Genomic DNA, 20,026 nt, shown 5'->3' with positions numbered 1-20,026 from the left:
CTCGGTAAGAAATTAGCAAGCTAGACTTCAAAAGTAGGAATCTCTGGATTACCCCCAGTGCCATACACAAGTGAGTACAGAAATAGAAGCATAAGACAGATGAATGCATGGCTGGAAAGATGGTGCAGGAGGGAGGGCTTCAGATTCCTGGGACATTGGGACCGACTCTGGGGGAGATGGGACCTGTACAGGCTGGACAGGTTACACCTGAACAGAGCCGGGACTGAGTTCCTTGCGGGACATTTTGCTAGTGCTGTTGGGGAGGGTTTAAACTAGTTTGGCAGGGGGATGGGGACCTGAGGGTAGACTCAGCTGGGACAAAATGAGAAATTAAAATGGAAGGCGTAAAATTAATGGATGAGTCTGGAAGACATAGAAAACAAAGGTTAGAAAATAAAAAAAGAGTTTGGCAGTGCTCAAGGGTATCTATTTCAATGCAAGGAGTATAGCAAATAAAGCAGATGAGCTGAGGGCACAGATAGACACATGGCAGTATGATATCATAGCTATTACAGTAACCTGGCTTAAGGAGGGATGGGAATGGCAGCTCAACGTTCCTGGTTACAGGGTTTTCAGATGCGATAGAGAGGGGGATAAGAATGGAGGGGAAGTGGCAATTTTGGTAAAGGAAACTATTACAGCTGTGAGGAGGGATGATATGTTGGAAGGTTCATCAAATGAGGCCATATGGATTGAGCTAAGGAACAAAAATGGGGCAATCACACTGCTGGGAGTGTACGATAGACCCCCAAACAGTCAGAGGGAGATAGAAGAGCAGATAAGGGCAAATCTCTGAGAAATGCAAGAACAATAGGGCAGTCTTAGGAGATTATAATTACCCCAATATTAACTGGGACAGTTTTAGTGTGAAAGGAATTGAGGGAGCAGAATTCTAGAATGCATTCAGGAGAACTGTATGTAGCAAGTCCAAGAGGAGAGGGCACTGTTTTAGACTTAGTTTTAGGAAATGAAGATAGGCAGGTGGAAGGAGTGGCAGTGGGAGAGCATTTTGGTGGTAGTGATCATAATACAGTCAGTTTTAACATAATTATGGAAAAGGACAGAGATAGAACAGGAGTTCGAGTTCTCAATTGGGGCAAGGTCAATTTTACTAAACTGAGGAGTGATTTAGTGAAAGTGAACTGGAAACAGCTACTTGAAGGTAAATTAGTGTCAGAACAGTGGGAGGTATTCAAAGGGGAGATTCAAGGGGTTCAGGGTAAATATGTTCCCACAAAGAAAAAGGGTGAGGCGGCCAAATCTAGAGCTCCTATGGATGTCAAGGAGCCTACAGTGTAAGATAAGGCAGAAAAGGAAAGCTTATGTCCGACACTGAGGACTCAATATACAGAAAGCCGAGACAAGTATAGAAAGTGGAGGGGTGAAATCAAAAAGGAAATTAGGAAAGCAAAGCGAGAGCATGGAAGAATATTGACAAGCAAAATCAAGGTGAACCCAAAGATGTTTTAACAATACATTAAGAGTAAGAGGTTAACTAAGGAGAGAGTAGGGCCCATAAAAGACCAAAAAGGTAACCTATGTGTAGGAGCGGAAGATATTGGTGTGGTTCTTAAATGAATATTTTGCGTCTGTCTTCAGTAAGGAGGGGGACAATGCAGATATTGTAGTTAAGGAGGAAGAGTGTGAAGTATTAGATGTGATAAACATAGGGATACAGGAAATATTAATGGGATTAGCATCCTTGAAAGTTGATAAATCACCGGGGCAGATAAAATGTATCCTAGGCTGTTAAAAGAAGCAAGAGAGAAATAGCAGAGGGTCTGACCATCATTTTCCAGTCCTCACTGGATACAGGTGTGCTGCCGGAGGATTGGAGATTTGCTAATGTTGTACCTCTGTTTAAAAAGGGAGCGAAGGATAGACCGAATAATTACAGGCCAGTCAGTCTAATCTCAGTAGTGGGCAAATTACTGGAATCTATGCTGAGAGGCAGGATAAACTGTCACTTAGAAAGGCACAGGTTGATCAAGGATAGTCAGCATGGATTTGTTAAGGGAAGATCTTGTTTGTCCAACTTGATCGAATTTTTTGCAGAAGTAACAAGGAAGATAGATGAGGGTGGTGCAGTTGATGTGGTCTACATGGATTTTAGCAAGGCTTTTGACATGGTTCCACATGGCAGACTGGTTAAAAAAATTAAATCCCACGTGATCCAGGGAAATGCAGCAAGGTGGATGCAAAATTGGCTCAGTGGCAGGAAACAAAGGGTAATTGTTGACGCCTGTTTTAGCCACTGGAGGGCTGTTTCCAGTGGTGTTCCGCAGGGCTCGGTACTGGGTCCCCTGCTTTTTGTGCTGCATATTAACGATTTGGACGTAAATGTAGGGGGCACGATCAAGAAGTCTGCGGACGACACAAAGATTGGCCGTGTGGTAGATAGCGAGGAGGATAGCTGTAGGCTGCAGGAAGATATTGATGGTCAGGTCAGATGGGCAGAAAAGTGGCAAATGGAATTCAGCTTGGAGAAGTGTGATGTGATGCATTTGTGGAGGTCAAACATGGCAAAGGAATACACGATTAATTGGAAAATACTGAGAAGTGTAGAGGAAGTGAGGAACCTTGGAGTGAATGTCCACAAATCCCTGAAGCTAGCAGGACAGGTCGATAATGTGATTAAGAAGGCATATGGAATCCTTTCCTTTATTAGCTGAGGTATAGAATATAAGAGCAGGGAGGTTATGCTGGAACTGTATAACTCATTGGTTAGGCCACAACCTGAGTACTGTGTGCAGTTCTGGTCACCTCATTATAGAAAGGATGTAAAGAAAGCACTAGAGAGGGTACAGAGGAGATTTACGAGGATGTTGCCAGGACTGGAAAAATGAAGCTATGGGGAAAGATTGGAGAGGCTGGGGTTGTTCTCCTTGGAACAGAGAAGGCTGAGGGGCGATCTGATTGAAATGTACAAAATTTTGAGGGGCCTGGATAGAGTGGAGGTGGAGGGCCTGTTTACCTTAGCAGAGAGGTCAGTGACGAGGGGGCATAGATTTAAAGTGATTGGTAGAAAAATTAGAGGGAGGTGAGGAAAGAGTTTTTCACCCAGAGGGTGTTGGGGGTCTGGAACTCACTGCCTGAAAGGGTAGTTGAGGCAGAAACCCTCAACTCATTCAAAAGGAGTCTGATCTGCACTTCAAGCGCCGTAATCTGCAGGGCTGCGGACCAAATGCTGGAGATGGGATTAGAATAAGTGGATCGTTTTTCTGACGACACAGACACAATGGGCCAAGTGGCCTCTTTCTGTGCCTAAACTTTCTGTGATTCTATAAGTGACTACAGAACCCAAGTTGTTTAAGATGAAACTGGGAGAAGAAAAGTATTGAAAGATATACAGCAAGAGCAGAGAAAGAGATTAGTGTGGAACCAGCACTAACACAGGCATGAGCCAGTCAATCAGTTTGTGTATTGACAGGTTTAGGATTTTATATCATTGTAAACCTCCTGACTTACTTAATCACAAATATCACTGGAATGCAGTGCCTGAGAGTACATTGGAAGCAGATTCAATAGTAACTTTCAAAAGGGAAAGAAGGAGAAGCTGTAACCAGAAGATAATTGGCAAAAGAACCAGAGGGGAAATGAGGAGATTTTTTTTTTTTTTTTTTAAACACAGTGAGTTGTTGTGATATGGAATGCACTGCCTGAAAGGGTGATGGAAGCAAACTTAATAGTAACTTGCAAAAGAGAACTGGATAAATATATGAAAGGGAGAGATTTGCAGGGATATGGGGAAAGAGCAGGGAAGTGGAACTAATTAGATAACTCTACCAAAGGGCCAGCACAGGGCAAGATGGGCCAAATGACCTCCTTCTGTGCTGTATAATACTAAGATATCACATTTAAGAATAAGGAGTGCTGCGTCACAAGTCTTAGAATTTAACAGCATTTCAAATGAAATTAAAACATATAAATGACATTTCCTTAGGGGGAAAAAAAGACTGTTGAGCAATAACAGAGATTTCCACTTTGAAAAGCTTCAGACTGGAAAGTCTGTTTGTAATTACAAATTGCGTTACTGGGAGTTAATGGGAAGCGATGTGGACCAGGGCTGGAAATTGCACTCACCAACTAGCCTGAGACTTGTTGCTTTCGGTTTTTGCTTCAAGTAACAGCAAAAATAAAGTGAGCGGCCAACTCCAGTAAATGCTCTTCGTGTCTTAATGTTTTAATGGCTTCTCATATGTCTCTGAAGCAAGGCATTGAATTTAACCTTGTGCCTCAGATACAAGGGAAGGAACCGTAAGAGAAAATACATGTTAATGCTTTGCGTTAACATCACTTCTGAAATAAGGGTTTGTACCCAAAATTCTGACCTTTATTTTATTTACTTTTCAGACGCTGACTGCATTTCTGATCCTTTCTTGCTCTTATATCAGATATTCAGTATCTGCAACTTTTTATACCTAAGAGTATTAAAGGACTATCTGACACGCACACGTAATTCTAACTCCAAATCCCTGGTCTCTTTAAGGATGAAAGGTGGATGCTGTCTCTTTAAAATGAACAAGGGGCAGCTCAGTTCTCTTCAATGCCCATTGGATCTCAGCCCCAATTCCCGTTCCCTCGCATTAAATGTGAATCCTAATTTTGGCATCCTGTTTCTTGCCATAATAGAAGTAACAAAAAAAAAAAATCAGGACATACTTATTGAAGAAGTAACACGAGCAAAATCTCTGCTGCCAGGTGACAAAACTAAAACGGGAGGTTTCCAGTCCTGTGCTCACAGCTCTGGCAAACTGCACTAGGAAAAGAATTCACCAGCATGAAATCACGCTGAGGTTTTCCCATCGCAAATTGTGCTCTTTGTCAGTCCTTCATTCTCCTCTTTTTTCTGGCTGCCTGTGATCTCTGCATCAGCCCCAATCTCAGAGGAGCCCCCTCCCTTACTGCACTGGTATGACATTTTAAAGAAAGTCGAGGGATCTGTTGTATGTTTATCGGAATTCAGCTGTGCACATCGAGCTTGGTTCATGCTCATGTTATCACGTGATTACAGAGAACAATTCATTCATAAAAAGAACTGATCAGCACAGAGATAAAAACAAAATAATACACTGGGTACACTCTGGGCAGGCAATTACACACATTGACACTAAAATATACACTTACACAACTGGAAAGATTCGCTACACTGAGAAATTATAAAATAAATCAAAATGTACAGAATAATATTGAGCCTTGAAGTTTCCTATCACAGCACAGGGACTTGGCCCATCCTGGACCTTTCAGACGCTGCAGTGGATAATGGGATGGGTGTCTCTGGCAGAAAGGAGGTTTCTTGTTTGGAAGCACCTCACAGCATCTTGGTGGCGTGCTTGTTGGCTTCATCAATGCGGGCTTTGTTCATATCACCCTGGAAAGAAAACAGAAAAAGCTTAAAGGGGCAGCGAGGTGAAGCTTTACTTGCTGTTGCTCTGAAAGAATTGGTTTGTGTGTACACACCCACAGCAGTCTACACTTACTCATGTAGGTGTTTGTGTGGTGGCATGTGTGTGCATGCGCATATATGTTTGTGTGCACGTGAGCATTATATGGGTATGTGCATGGGTATATGTCCTGGTATGTAAGGGCATATATGTATATGTATGTGTTCCATGTGCACATGCTCTGTTGGTGTATGCATGCATGTGTTTATGTGTGTGTATGTGTGCATGTGTGTGTACAAGAGTGAAGACAAATGTAGGTTCCTTACAGTCAGAAACAGGGGAATTTATTATTGGATTAAAGCAATGGCTGACCAACTAAATGCATACTTTGGTTCTGTCTTCACAAAGGAGGACACAAACATACCAGAAATGTTGGGGAACACAGAGCTTAGTGAGAGAGGGGAACGGAAGGAAATCAGCATTAGTAGAGAAATGATGTTGGGGAAATTGACGGGATTGAAGGCCGACAAATCCCCAGGGCTGATGGTATGCATCCCAGTGTACTTAAGGAAGTGGCCCTAGAAATAATGGATGCATTGGTGGTCATCTTCCAAGATTCTATAGACTCTGGAACAGTTCCTACAGATTGGAGGATAGCTAATACAACCCCACTATTTAAAAAGGGAGGGAGAGATTCATTGCTGCCTGCAATGAATTTGGCCTAACCATCAGCCTCAAGAAAACGAACATCATGGGGCAGGACGTCAAAAATGCTCCATCCATCAAAATTGGTGACCACGCTCTGGAAGTGGTTCAAGAGTTCACCTACCTAGGCTCAACTATCACCAGTAACCTGTCTCTAGATGCAGAAATCAAAAAGCGCACGGGAAAGGCTTCCACTGCTATGTCCAGACTGGCCAAGAGAGTGTGGGAAAATGGCGCACTGACACGGAACACAAAAGTCCGAGTGTATCAGGCCTGTGTCCTCAGTACCTTGCTCTATGGCAGCGAGGCCTGGACAACGTATGTCAGCCAAGAGCGACGTCTCAATTCATTCCATCTTCGCTGCCTCCGGAGAATACTTGGCATCAGGTGGCAGGACTGTATCTCCAACACAGAAGTCCTCGAGGCAGCCAACATCCCCAGCTTATACACACTACTGAGTCAGCGGTGCTGGAGATGGCTTGGCCATGTGAGCCGCATGGAAGATGGCAGGATCCCCAAAGACACATTGTACAGCGAGCTCGCCACTAGTATCAGACCCACCGGCCGTCCATGTCTCCGCTTTAAAGACGTCTGCAAACGCGACATGAAATCCTGTGACATTGATCACAAGTCGTGGGAGTCAGTTGCCAGCGTTCGCCAGAGCTGGCGGGCAGCCATAAAGACGGGGCTAAAGTGTGGCGAGTCGAAGAGACTTAGTAGTTGGCAGGAAAAAAGACAGAAACGCAAGGGGAGAGCCAACTGTGTAACAGCCCCGACAAACAAATTTCTCTGCAGCACCTGTGGAAGAGCCTGTCACTCTAGAATTGGCCTTTATAGCCACTCCAGGCGCTGCTCCACACACCACTGACTACTTCCAGGCACTTATCCATTGTCTCTCGAGATAAGGAGGCCAAAGAAGAGAGAGAGAAAGCAGGGAATTATAGACCAGTCAGCCTGACGTCGGTAGTGGAGAAATTCTAGAGTCCATTATCAAAGATTTTATAGCAGAGCGCTTAGAGAACAGTGGTAGAATTGGGCAGAGTCAGCATGGATTTATGAAAGGGAAATCATGCTTGACAAATCTACTAGAATTCTTTGAGGATGTAACTAGTAGAGTTGATGAGGGGGAGCCAGTGGATGTGGTTTATTTGGACTTTCAGAAGGCTTTCGACAAAGTCCAACATAAGAGATTAGCATGCAAAATTAAAGCGCATGGGATTGGGGATAGTTTATTGCGATGGATAGAAAATTGGTTGGCAGACAGGAAACAAAGAGTAGGGATAAATGGGTCTTTTCCCGAATGGCAGGCAGTGACTAATGGCGTACCGTAGGGATCGGTGCTAGGACCCCAGCTATTCACGATATATATTAATGATCTCGATGAGGAAACTAAATGTAATATCTCTAAATTTGTAGATGACACAAAACTGCGTGGGAGGCTGAGTTGTGAGGAGGATGCAGAGAGGCTTCAGGGTGATTTGGACAAGTTGAGTGAGTGGGCTAATGCATGGCAGATGCAGTATAATGTGGATAAATGTGAGGTTATCCACTTTGGTAGCAAAAACAGGAAGGCAGATTATCTGAATGGCTATAAACTGAGAGAGGGGAAAATGCAGCGAGACCTGGGTGTTCTCGTACACCAGTCAGGTAAGCATGCAGGTCCAACAGGCGGTAAAAAAGGCAAATGGTATGTTGGCCTTCATAGCAAGAGGATTCGAGTACAGGAGCAGGGATGTCTTGCTGCAATTATACAGGGCCTTGGTGAGGCCTCACCTGGAATATTGTGTGCAGTTTTGGTCTCCTTATCTGAGGAAGGATGTTCTTGCTATAGAGGGAGTGCAGCGAAGTTTTACCAGACTGATTCCTGGGATGGTGGGACTGACGTATGAGGAGAGATTGAGTCGGTTAGGATTATATTCGCTGGAGATCAGAAAAGGGGGGATCTCATAGGAACATATAAAATTCTGACAGGACTTGACAGGGTAGATGCAGGAAGGATGTTCCCGATGGTGGGGGAGTCCAGAACCAGGGGTCATAGTCTCAGGATAGGGGGTAAACCTTTCAGGACTGAGATGAGGAAACATTCCTTCACCCAGAGAGAGGTGAGCCTGTGGAATTTGCTACCACAGAAAGCAGTTGAGGCCAAAACATTGCATGTTTTCAAGAAGGAGTTAGATATAGCTCTTGGGTCCAAACGGATAAAACAGTATGGGGCGAAAGCAGGAACAGGCTACTGAGTTGGATGATCAACCATGATCATAATGAATGGCGGAGCAGGCTCGAAGGGCCGAATGGCCTACTCCTGCTCCTATTTTCTATGTTTCTAAGCGTTTGTGTACATTTGCATGTGACATGTGCATGCGGGTGTGTGTATGTATGCTGGCGTGTATGTATATGTTTGTGTGTGTATGTGTGTGTCTGTGCACGCGCGTGTGCTTGCATTATGCTCATGGACTAAAATCTTCTCAGATTAGTAAGTGGTAACTTCAGGACTGTTAGCAGGGGACATACCCTCACACAGAGAGTGACCAATACTTGGAACGGACTTTACAGCAGAATGATGGAGGTGAAAACCTGGAATCAATTGAGAAAATAATAGATGTAGCAATGGTGGGATTGCAGGGTCGGATGGATGAATTAAGATGGACTGAATGACCTTCCTCATCTGTAAGTTTTTTGTGATGCTATCACTACTCTCTGACTTTTCCAACTCCTGCAGTGATCAAACAGTGATTATCATCATTTCCCGCAAGGGTAAATAACACAAATAAAGGGTGATTTTTTTTTTATTTACAGTGTACAGTCGCTGTACAGTGGGAGTGTTAACATATAGAATTAGCTGGAATAGAGTGAACAGGCCGTGAGACTCAACAAAGTTGAGATCAGTACAGTAGTGAGAAAGGATCTTAGATCAAAGGAACAAGATGTAGAATCATTTTGGGTGGAGCTAAGAAACAGTAAGGGGCAGCAAGCATTGGTGGGAGTTGTTTATAGGCCACAAAACTTAGTGGTAATGCTGGGGCACAGTATAAATCAGGAAATTAGAGCTGCATATAACATGAGTGTTACAGTAATAATGGGTGACTTCCATTACATATAGATTGGTTAAACCTAATTTGCACTAATGGTGTGGAGGATGAATTCCTGAGTGTGGACAAGATGGGTTTCTGGAGCAGTATGCACCTACCTAGGCTCAACTATCACCAGTAACCTGTCTCTAGATGCAGAAATCAACAAGCGCATGGGTAAGGCTTCCACTGCTATGTCCAGACTGGCCAAGAGAGTGTGGGAAAATGGCGCACTGACAGGGAACACAAAAGTCCGAGTGTATCAGGCTTGTGTCCTCAGTACCTTGCTCTACGGCAGCGAGGCCTGGACAACGTATGCCAGCCAAGAGCGACGTCTCAATTCATTCCATCTTCGCTGCCTTCGGAGAATACTTGGCATCAGGTGGCAGGACTATATCTCCAACACAGAAGTCCTTGAAGCGGCCAACACCCCCAGCTTATACACACTACTGAGTCAGCGGCGCTTGAGATGGCTTGGCCATGTGAGCCGCATGGAAGATGGCAGGATCCCCAAAGACACATTGTACAGCGAGCTCGCCACTGGTATCAGACCCACCGGCCGTCCATGTCTCCGTTATAAAGACGTCTGCAAACGTGACATGAAATCGTGTGACATTGATCACAAGTCGTGGGAGTCAGTTGCCAGCATTCGCCAGAGCTGGCGGGCAGCCATAAAGACAGGGCTAAATTGTGGCGAGTCGAAGAGACTTAGTAGTTGGCAGGAAAAAAGACAGAGGCGCAAGGGGAGAGCCAACTGTGCAACAGCCCCAACAAACAAATTTCTCTGCAGCACCTGTGGAAGAGCCTGTCACTCCAGAATTGGCCTTTATAGCCACTCCAGGCGCTGCTTCACAAACCACTGACCACCTCCAGGCGCGTATCCATTGTCTCTCGAGATAAGGAGGCCCAAAAGAAAAAAAGAATGTTGAAGAACCAACTAGGATCAGGCTATTTTAGATTTAGTATTATGCAATGAGAAAGGGTTAATTAATAACCTTGCTGTAAAGGAGCCATTAGGAAATAGTGACCACAATATGATAGAATTTTACATTAAGTTTGAAAGAGATATAGTTCATTCTGAAACTAAGGTCAAATCTGAAGAAAGGAAAGTATGAAGATATGAGAGGCAAGTTGGCTATGCTAGATTAGGAAAATACATCAAAAGATTTGATGTTAGACTGGCAATGGCTAGTATTTAAAGAGGTATTACACGGTTTACAACAAATATACATTCCTCTAAGACACAAAAACCCAATAGGAAAGGTGAATCAACCGCTGCTAACAAATGAAGTTAAGGATTGCATTAGGTCAAAGGAAGTGGCTTATAAGGTCACCAGAAAAATTGGCAAGCCCGAGGATTGGGAGCAATTTAGAATCCAGCAAAGGAGGAGCAAGAAACTGATAAAGGGAAAAGAGAATATGAATGTAAGCTAGCTAGAAACATAAAGATGGACTGTAAAAGCTTCTTTTAAGTATGTGAAAAGGAAACGATTAGCAAGTACAAATGTGGTCCATTGCAGATGGAGGCAGGAAAGTTTGTGATGGAGAATGAAGAAATAGCAGAGGGACTAAATAATTATTTTGTGTCTTGTCTTTATGGACGAAGACACAAAGAATCTCCCAGAAATACTAGGAACTTGTAAAAATGAGGAACTGAAAGTAATTGGTATCAATAAAGAGGTAGTACTCAAAATTAATTGGATTGAAAGTTGATAAATCCCCTGGATCAGCTGAGCTACATTCAACAGTATTGAAGGAGGTGGCTATCGAGATAGTGGATGCATTGGTAGTTATCTTTCAAGATAGATTCTGGAAGGGTTCCTGCAGACTGAAAAGTAGCAAATGTAACCCCATTATTTAAGAAGGGAGCGAGAGAGAAAATGGAGAAGTACAGACCTGAGTTTGTCCAGACCTGGACACTTGGAAAATAATGTGATTGGGCGGAGTCAACATGGATTTGTGAAAGGGAAATCATGTTTGACAAATCTATTGGAGTTTTTTGAGGATGTTTCTTGTAGCATAGATAAAGGAGAACCAGTGGATGTGGTGTATTTGGATTTTCAGAAGGCTTTTGATAAGGTCCCACACAGGAAGTTAATAAACAAAATTAGAACACCTGGGATTGGGGGCAATATACTGCAATGGATTGAGAATTGGTTAACAGACAACAGAGAGTAGGAATAAATGGGTCATTCTCAGGATGGCAGGCTGTTACTAGTGGTGTACCGCAAGGATCACAGCTGTTTACAATCTATATAAATGACTTGGATATGGGGACCAACTGTAACATTTCCAAATTTGTGGATAACACAAAACTAGGAGGGGATGTAAATTGCGAGAAGGATGCAAGGAGGCTTCAAGGGGATTTGGACAGGCTAAGTGAATGGCCAAGCTGTTCCAGTACAGCTACAACACTGGCATCTATCCAGTAATGTGAAAATTGCCCAGGTATGTCCTGTCCACAAAAAGCAGGACAAATCCAACCCGGCCAATTACCGCCCCATCAGTCTACTCTCGATCATCAGTCAACAGTGCTATCAAGCTCCACTTGCTCAGCAATAACCTGCCTAGTGACGCTCAGTTTGGGTTCCGCCAGGGACACTGAGCTCCTGACCTCATTACAGCCTTGGTTCAAACATGGGCAAAAGAGCTGAACTCGTGAGGTGAGAGTGACTGCCCTTGACATCAAGGCAGCATTTGACCAAGTATGGCATCAAGGAGCCCAGGCAAAATTGGAGTCAATAGGAATCAGGGGGAAAACACTCCGCTGGTTGGAGTCATACCGAGCGCAAAGGAAGATGGTTGTGGTTGTTGGAGGTCAATCATCTCAGCACCAGGACATCACTGCAGGAGTTCCTCAGGATAGTGTCCTAGACCCAACCATCTTCAGTTGCTTGATCGATGACCTTCCTTCAATCATAAGGTCAGAAGCGGGGATGTTCGCTGATGATTGCACAATGTTCAGCACCATTTGCGACTCCTCAGATACTGAAGCAGTTTGTGTAGAAATGCAGCAAGACCTGGACAACATTCAGACTTGGGCTGATAAGTGGCAAGTAACATTTGCGCCACAGAAGTGTCAGGCATTGATGATCACAAACAAGAGAGAATCTAACCACCTCCTCTTGACATTCAGTGGCATTACCATCGCTGAATCCCCTACTATCAACAATCTGGGGGTTACCATTGACCAGAAACTGAACTGGAGTAGCCATATAAATACCATGGCTATAAGATCAGGTCAGAAGCTAGGAATCCTGCAGCGAATAATTCACCTCCAGACTCCCCAAAGCCTGTCCACCATCTAAAAGGCACACGTCAGGAGTGTGATGGAATACTCTCCACTTGCCCGGATGGGTGCAGCTCCAACAACACTCAAGAAGCTCGACACCATCCAGGACAAAGCAACCCGCTTGATTGGCACCCCATCCACAAACAATAACTCCCTCCACCACCAACGCGCAGTGGCAGCAGTGTGTACAACTACAAGATGCACTGCAGCAACGCACCAAGACTCCTTAGACAGCACCTTCGAAACCCACGATTTCTACCACCTAGAAGGACAAGGGCAGTAGTTGCACGGGAACACCACCACCTGCAAGTTCCCCTCCAAGCCACACACCATCCTGACTTGGAACTATATCGCCATTCCTTCACTGTTGTTGGGTCAAACTCCTGGAACTCCCTTCCTAACAGCACGGTGGGTGTACTTACCCCCCATGGACTGCAGCGGTTCAAGAAAGCGGCTCACCACCATCTTCTCAAGGGCAATTAGGGATGGGCAATAAATGCTGGCCTGGCCAGCGATGTCCACATCCCATGAATGAATTTTAAAGAAGCTGGTATGCAGGTGCAGCAAGCAATTAAGAAGGCAACTAGTGTGTTGGGCCTTCATTGCAAGGGGATTTGAGTACAGGAGTAAAGATGTATTGCTTCAATTGTATAAAGCCTTGGAGAGACCGCACCTGGAGTACTGTGTACAGTTTTGGTCTCCTTATCTTATATACTTGCCATAGAGGGTGTGCAACGGATGTTCACCAGGCTAATCCCTGGGATGGTGGGATTGTCTTCTGAGGAGAGATTGAGGAAACTCGGCTTGTATTCTCTAGAGTTCTGAAGAATGAGAGGTGATCTCATTAAAACTTACAAAATTCTTACAGGGCGTGACAGGGTAGACGTGGATAGGATGTTCCCCCTGGCTATTGAGTCTAGAACCAGGGGACACAGTCTCAGAATAAGGGGCAGGCCATTTAGGACTGAGATGAGGAGGAATTTCTTCACTCAGAGGGTGGTGAATCTGTGGAATTCTCTACCCCAGAGGGCTGTGGAAGTTCAATCATTGAGCATGTTCAAGACAGAAATCGATAGATTTCTGAATACTAACGACATCAAGGGATATGGGGATTGTGGGGAAAAATGGCATAGAGGTAGATGATCAGCCATGATCTGTTTGAATGGCAGAGCAGACTCGATGGGCCAAATGGCCTTCTCCTGCTCCAATTTCCTATGATCCTCTGAACAAAGCCAAAAAGAAAATTACACTTTAGCCCAGGATTGAAGAAAGGGGCTCACTCAGGGGTTGTTACATGTGGAACCCTGCCTGCGTTCGTCTCAGGAAGAATGCTCCTTTATGCTGAGCTAAGCCAGTGCATATTGCTGTGCAGACAGTTCTCAGCAAGGTTTTGTATATTTGCTTTTATTTGTTGGTGAATATTGGCTCATCGAAATGCGGGATCTTAGCGCTGGGCGAGCAGAACAATTTCCTGTTTCAACCATCCAGTGCCAGCATCAAACAGTTTTAGAGTAAAATTTTGAGCCTGACTGAACAATGTGTCAGTCCCAGCCTCGGATTCCTCCCTCCCCTAACGTACTGGTATGACCTTGCTCCATTTCCCACATCAGTCTCCCTGTGCCCTCTGAACAGAATTCGGACCAAATAGGAGTGGATTCAGAGTGGCCAAACTCATTTCATGTAGCTGTCCTACAGCCAATGCATATTGAGAGACTTTCATTGCATCATGGACATACGGAGTGTCTTGCTCCTTGTTTTATCTCCAACCATGTATCTCCTCCAGGCAGTAGTTACCATGGTCTCTATTCGCTCCACTGCCTTTCAATGGCAATGTTGTTTAACCTGCCTGAAACTGGAAAATTCAGCCTTGAGAAAAATAACTAATAAAAATCCATTGTCTTCACTGCAGTTTCCAGTTAGAAAAATCATCACATTGAAAATATTAAGATTGGAAAAAAACGAATGAAGAGACCATCTGAGACCCCTGGAACTCTCCTGCAGCCTGAGTCAAGATCTTCAGGAGTGGACAGAAGAAGTGAAAAAACAACTTGCTTTGACATTAGAGAGAGCGTATAGCACAGAAACAGGCCATTTGGCCCAACTGACACTTGCTGGAGTTTATGCTCTGCAGGCGTCTCCTCCCACAACTCTTCATCTCACCCTATAAATCACTCCATTCCTTTCTCCTTCCTGTGTTTAACTAGCTTCCTCTTAAATGGTATCTATACTATTTGCCGCTGAAACCAAGACTGGTGGCACAGTCCTGCTCTGACTCACGCCTCTCTAGAACTCATCACCTTCCTCAGTCTACTCTTTGTCCTGCAATCTTCAGGTTTTCAAAATCCAAACTTCTTGTCGCCTAACTATTTGGTTTATCGTGTCTTGTCTCCTACTCATTTCCCCCTTTGTAGTGCCCTGCATTTATAGGCCTTTGCTCTTCACCTACAATTTCCATTAATACAATTAAACTTCTTACCTTGACCACAATCCGGTCAATCTGGGCGTTCTGGGAGCCAATCTCATTGCTCATGTCAAGTGCCATATGTCGCAGGTTTCCGATGATACTGCCCACCTGATCCAGGTTTTCTTCCATCTCATTTTCCCGAGCATCTTCTGTGACCCTGAAATCAGACCAAGGAAAGTGTTAAAACTGGTGGCAGCCTGGGTACCTGTTGTGGATAACCTCAGTTCGGTCCAAGCTGACTCCAATTCATTGAACTCGAAGTCAAATAAGAATAACTGAAGCCACTGAGCTGAGGCCAATAATGGAAGGGACAGGGTAGCTCAGCTTCTAGACTTTCCCTGAGAATTGGATCAGATTTGTTGACAAAGCCAAACTCTGCCTTTGATTCGAAATCTCAGTGGAGCAAGCAGAAGCATATTCGCTACATTTCCCAACCAAACTATTCCAGATTGGTAGGAGAGCAGCCATCTGAACATAAAATAAAAGGATTAAGAAAGAAACTGGGGGCTGGTGAGGGTGGGTGGGTGCCTGGAACGCGTTGCCAGCGGAGGTGGTAGACGCGGGCACGATAGCGCCTTTTAAGATGTATCTAGACAGATACATGAATGGGCAGGAAGCAAAGAGATACAGACCCTTAGAAAATAGGCGACATGTTTAGATAGAGGATCTGGATCGGCGCAGGCTTGGAGGGCCGAAGGGCCTGTTCCTGTGCTGTAATTTTCTTTGTTCTTTGTTCCACAGTGTGGAACTAAAGTACACAGATTAAAAGGTTCCCAAACTCTGATCCCTAGTCTGTGGTAAGTTATCTATTCACAACTTTAGTGAGAGTTTGGACATTCAATTGACCTCCGTGACCCTGAGACAGGGAGGTGGAAATTCAGCCTGCTCCTGACTGATATCATTTGCTCCTGAATGAAATGCCGAGATGTGGATTTCAAGTGAGAACAGGACCCTCTCTCTCCCAAAGCAAAATAACCCCAACAATATTCACTGTTGATTACATGGAGAGTGATCACTGGTGTTTAAGCACATTCAGGAGAATGGGAAACTAATTGCAGTGATAAACGGGAATACATTATCTACAGTAGTTCAATGATATAGTTTTGATAGGGTAAATAAGGAGAAACTATTTCCTTCGACACAGATTTAAGGTGACTGACAGAAGAACTAGGGATGACATGAGGAAAAATGTGATTGTGTCGGGAATCTGGATCCAATCTGCCGACTTAACAGCTGAGCATTAGGCTACGTGCGAGTATTTCCCTTGGGAAAGGTGGGTTGCCAATTTCAGTACATTAATTGCTCAGTTACAGCAATGCTAAATTGGCTTTTGTAATTTACTTTTAAGTTCATGGGTTTCCCAGGCTTCCTGAAACTTGCCAGTGAAAGCAAGGTGAGAAAACAGTGGTAATTGAGGGGGAGCTGAAGGAATGATAGGGAAATATGCCAATAAATACTGACACCTCACAGCTGCTTTCTTGCCTGCTTGCGTGAAAGGCTTTGTTCACCGTACTTGTGCTGAGAGGTTACTTTACACATTTTGCAGGTTACTTTTACAGCTTTGGAGGTGTCATCAGCATCTTGGAGGTTTGTATGTCCGATCTAGAGCTCTGATTATCAGATCAGCCTGGGTGCCGCTGATGCTGCGTTAGATTGGACCTTAGATGAGCACCAAAATGGCCAATGGCAGTACCAGCAGCAGCAGCTCATAGTCTGCTGCTCACAGGCCTGCAGCTCCACAGGAGAGAGGCAATCAGCAGAGAGATGCAGTTCGCAGGAGGCCAGGCCCAGCACACAGCCTCTACAGGCAGAGGAAATGCTTTATTGATAAGTCGGAAAACCAGCGTCTGAGAGGCTTAGACGCATCAGGTCGTGGCAGACATCTGCAGCCTGTTGGAACAGGCCCTGCTGCCAAATGAACCTGGTGGTCATACTTTACCAGAGGCTGTCAAAGACTCCACTGCCCTCAACTTCTTTGCCTCTGGATCCTTCCACGTGCAGGATCTCGCAGTCGGCTGCCAACAAATGTATAAGACAGGTGACTGAACGCTTCTTTGCCAGGCCCACCAATTATGGCAACTTTTCCTGCGATGTTGCCAGTCAGGATAAGCGGGTGCTTGGGTTTGCAGCTCTGAGTGGCTTCCCAGTGCATAACTGACTACACGCGCGTGGCACAGTCAGAACAGCCAGGAGTGTTTGTCGACCACAAGGGCTTCCACTCCATCAACGTGCAGCTGCTCTGCAACCACAAAAAGATGATGATGCAGGTGTCGCAAGATTCCCAGAGAGTCGCCATTGATGTTTTTGTCCTGCTCCGGTCCACCCTCCCTGATCTCTTCGCACCTTGAAGCGGAGTTGCCGCTGGCTTGGAGACCATGGATACCCACTTAAAACGTGGAGGATGACACCTGTAAGGAACCCACACAATGAGGCCCAGGAGCACTACAATGAAAGACATATGAAAACCAGATGTGTCACTGTGCAAGCAATTGACACGCTGAAGATGTGTTTCAGGTGCCTCGACAGATCTGGAGGCGCCAGCCAGGGTCTCCAGAATGGTCATGGTGTTCCATGCTCTGCACAGCAGTGCACAGCAGTGAGGTTTGGACCTTCAGTGAGAGCAAGGCACTGAGTACAGAACCTCTTCAGTCAATTCCAAGGAGGAGGTGGGGGAGGAGGAGGCGGAACGCGCAGCGGTGAATGCACCAGCGGCAGCCCTCGTTGCTGCTGAGGCTGCCCTCATTATTGCAAGGTCCACTTAAATTCCACAAGTCCACCCATCTGACAACACCATGCAAAAGCCGCCAAGCCCTTACCCCAATGCCACTAACACAAAGCAGTTCTGTAAACCATCAAGCATCCTTCTCACAGTGCCCCATTGCTTGGCATCAATTCATGTCTTCCAATTCATCATCACACAACTTGCCAGACACAACAGAAAATGGACAAGACGGCAAGTGGTGGAAATAAATAAATATCTTTGTGGCTCAAAAATAAACCAGAAATTGAACAATTTCATGTTGTGTAATGCGTCATTGGGGTTTTGGAGCCTTTGAAGGCCCTGCCAAAGACTGCTCTGCCTGCACCTTTGCAGGGGCAGACTCAGCCATCGGGACACCAGGCAGCAGATGAGTACTGGAAGTGTTTTGAACGGAGCTCCCACTTCCATGTCCTCTTTCACCATCATCCCTCTCATGGCCCACCCACACTTCCTTGCCAGCAACGATCTGGAGAGCACTTTGCTGCAGATCAGTGAGGCGATGAATGGTCAAGGCTAGAGTTTCATCAATCCTGCTAAGAAGTGTCACTTATTGGGCTGGATTTAATGCTCTCGCCCATGGTGAGTTTGAAGGCAGGAAGACCATTTAATAATAACCATTAATTTAATAACTAAATCCCTGAAAGTTGCCACCCAGGTTAATAGGGCTGTTAAGAAGGCATATGGTGTGTTAGCTTTTATTAGTAGGGGGATCGAGTTTCGGAGCCACGAGGTCATGCTGCAGCTGTCCAAAACTCTGGTGAGACCGCACCTGGAGTATTGCGTGCAGTTCTGGTCACCGCATTATAGGAAGGATGTGGAAGCTTTGGAAAGGGTGCAGAGGAGATTTACTAGGATGTTGCCTGGTATGGAGGGAAGGTCTTACGAGGAAAGGCTGAGGGACTTGAGGTTGTTTTCGTTAGAGAGAAGGAGGAGGAGAGGTGACTTAATAGAGACATATAAGATAATCAGAGGGTTAGATAGGGTGGATAGTGAGAGTCTTTTTCCTCGGATGGTGATGGCAAACACGAGGGGACATAGCTTTAAGTTGAGGGGTGATAGATATAGGACAGATGTCAGAGGTAGTTTCTTTACTCAGAGAGTTGTAGGGGCGTGGAACGCCCTGCCTGCAACAGTAGTAGACTCGCCAACTTTAAGGGCATTTAAGTGGTCATTGGATAGACATATGGATGAAAATGGAATAGTGTAGGTCAGATGGTTTCACAGGTCGGCGCAACATCGAGGGCCGAAGGGCCTGTACTGCGCTGTAATGTTCTATGTTCTAATGCGGATGATGGGGGATGTGGACTCCGCCACATTCCCACCTCCACCCCAATTTAGTCCATGGCCAGAAGGCCCATGGACAGCGTTCCCACACTGCTTCCAATTGCAATTAATGCCCAATTAAGAGCCTCTTCCCACTGTTGCTGATATTAATGCAGTGGCAGCGGGTCCTGTCACCATGCGGGGAACACAATGAGTAAACCGGGGCAGATTGCTTTCTGTCTCCCGGGGGTGGGGGGTTCCCTCGTTCACAGGCACCCAGGAAAGGGGGAGGCCCGCTGAGAGCCACCCCTTACCCTGGCTGCTGACTCCCGTGCATCCCCATCCTCGGCGAAGCCCCCCATCCCACAAAACTCTCCCGCCATCACTCATCTGTGGCCTGGGTCCATCGACGATCCTAGGCCTTGGGTGGGTGCATTATTGGCAGCAGCCACTGCCTCAGCTGTTGAGCAAAAGAGCTGCCGGCCTCTGATTGGCCAGCAGCTCTCAGTGGGCGGACCTCCGTCCCCAGCGTCCTTAATCCCCTGGAAGGCCCACTGCTGCCCAGTTAAATGCCTGATTGGCATGTGATGCGGCAAGCCTTCCCGAAAAGAGGCAAAACGGGCTCCTGTCGCCTTTATTAAATATCGCCCATTGTGTGCAAGCCCTTGGTGAAGCCTGCACGCACGCACTTGATTGCTGCATTTGATGCTCCAAGCAGATGGCCACTCTGTGCATGGACAACACAAACACCTGCGGCACAGTGGCGCAGTGGTTAGCACCGCAGCCTCACAGCTCCAGCGACCCGGGTTCAATTCTGGGTACTGCCTGTGTGGAGTTTGCAAGTTCTCCCTGTGTCTGCGTGGGTTTCCTCCGGGTGCTCCGGTTTCCTCCCACATGCCAAAGACTTGCGGGTTGATAGGTAAATTGGCCATTATAAATTGTCCCTAGTATAGGTAGGTGATAGGGATAGGTGGGGATGTGGTAGGAATATGGAATTAGTGTAGGATTAGTATATAAATGGGTGGTTGATGGTCGGCACAGACTCGGTGGGCCGAAGGGCCTGTTTCAGTGCTGTATCTCTAAACTATC

General features: G+C 45.7%; 1 protein-coding gene across 1 annotated transcript in view; it reads right to left on the bottom strand.

Annotated features, from left to right (window-relative positions):
• Positions 1-4,011: 4,011 nt before the first annotated feature.
• LOC137353231 (synaptosomal-associated protein 25) overlaps positions 4,012-20,026 on the bottom strand; it is a 109,455-nt gene continuing 93,440 nt past the window's right edge. The window contains exons 7-8 of the mRNA XM_068019309.1: positions 14,926-15,070; positions 4,012-5,371 (exon numbers count right to left, since the gene is read on the bottom strand). Of these exons, the coding sequence (XP_067875410.1) occupies positions 5,312-5,371; positions 14,926-15,070 (205 nt within the window). The 3' untranslated portion in view covers positions 4,012-5,311. The remainder of the gene's footprint in view (positions 5,372-14,925; positions 15,071-20,026) is intronic.

The sequence above is a fragment of the Heterodontus francisci genome, chromosome 40 (genome assembly GCF_036365525.1).
Source record: "Heterodontus francisci isolate sHetFra1 chromosome 40, sHetFra1.hap1, whole genome shotgun sequence".
NCBI classification, from domain to species: Eukaryota; Metazoa; Chordata; class Chondrichthyes; order Heterodontiformes; family Heterodontidae; genus Heterodontus; species Heterodontus francisci.
Note: the sequence above shows the minus strand (reverse complement) of the source record. Positions and strands in the feature narration are given on the sequence as shown.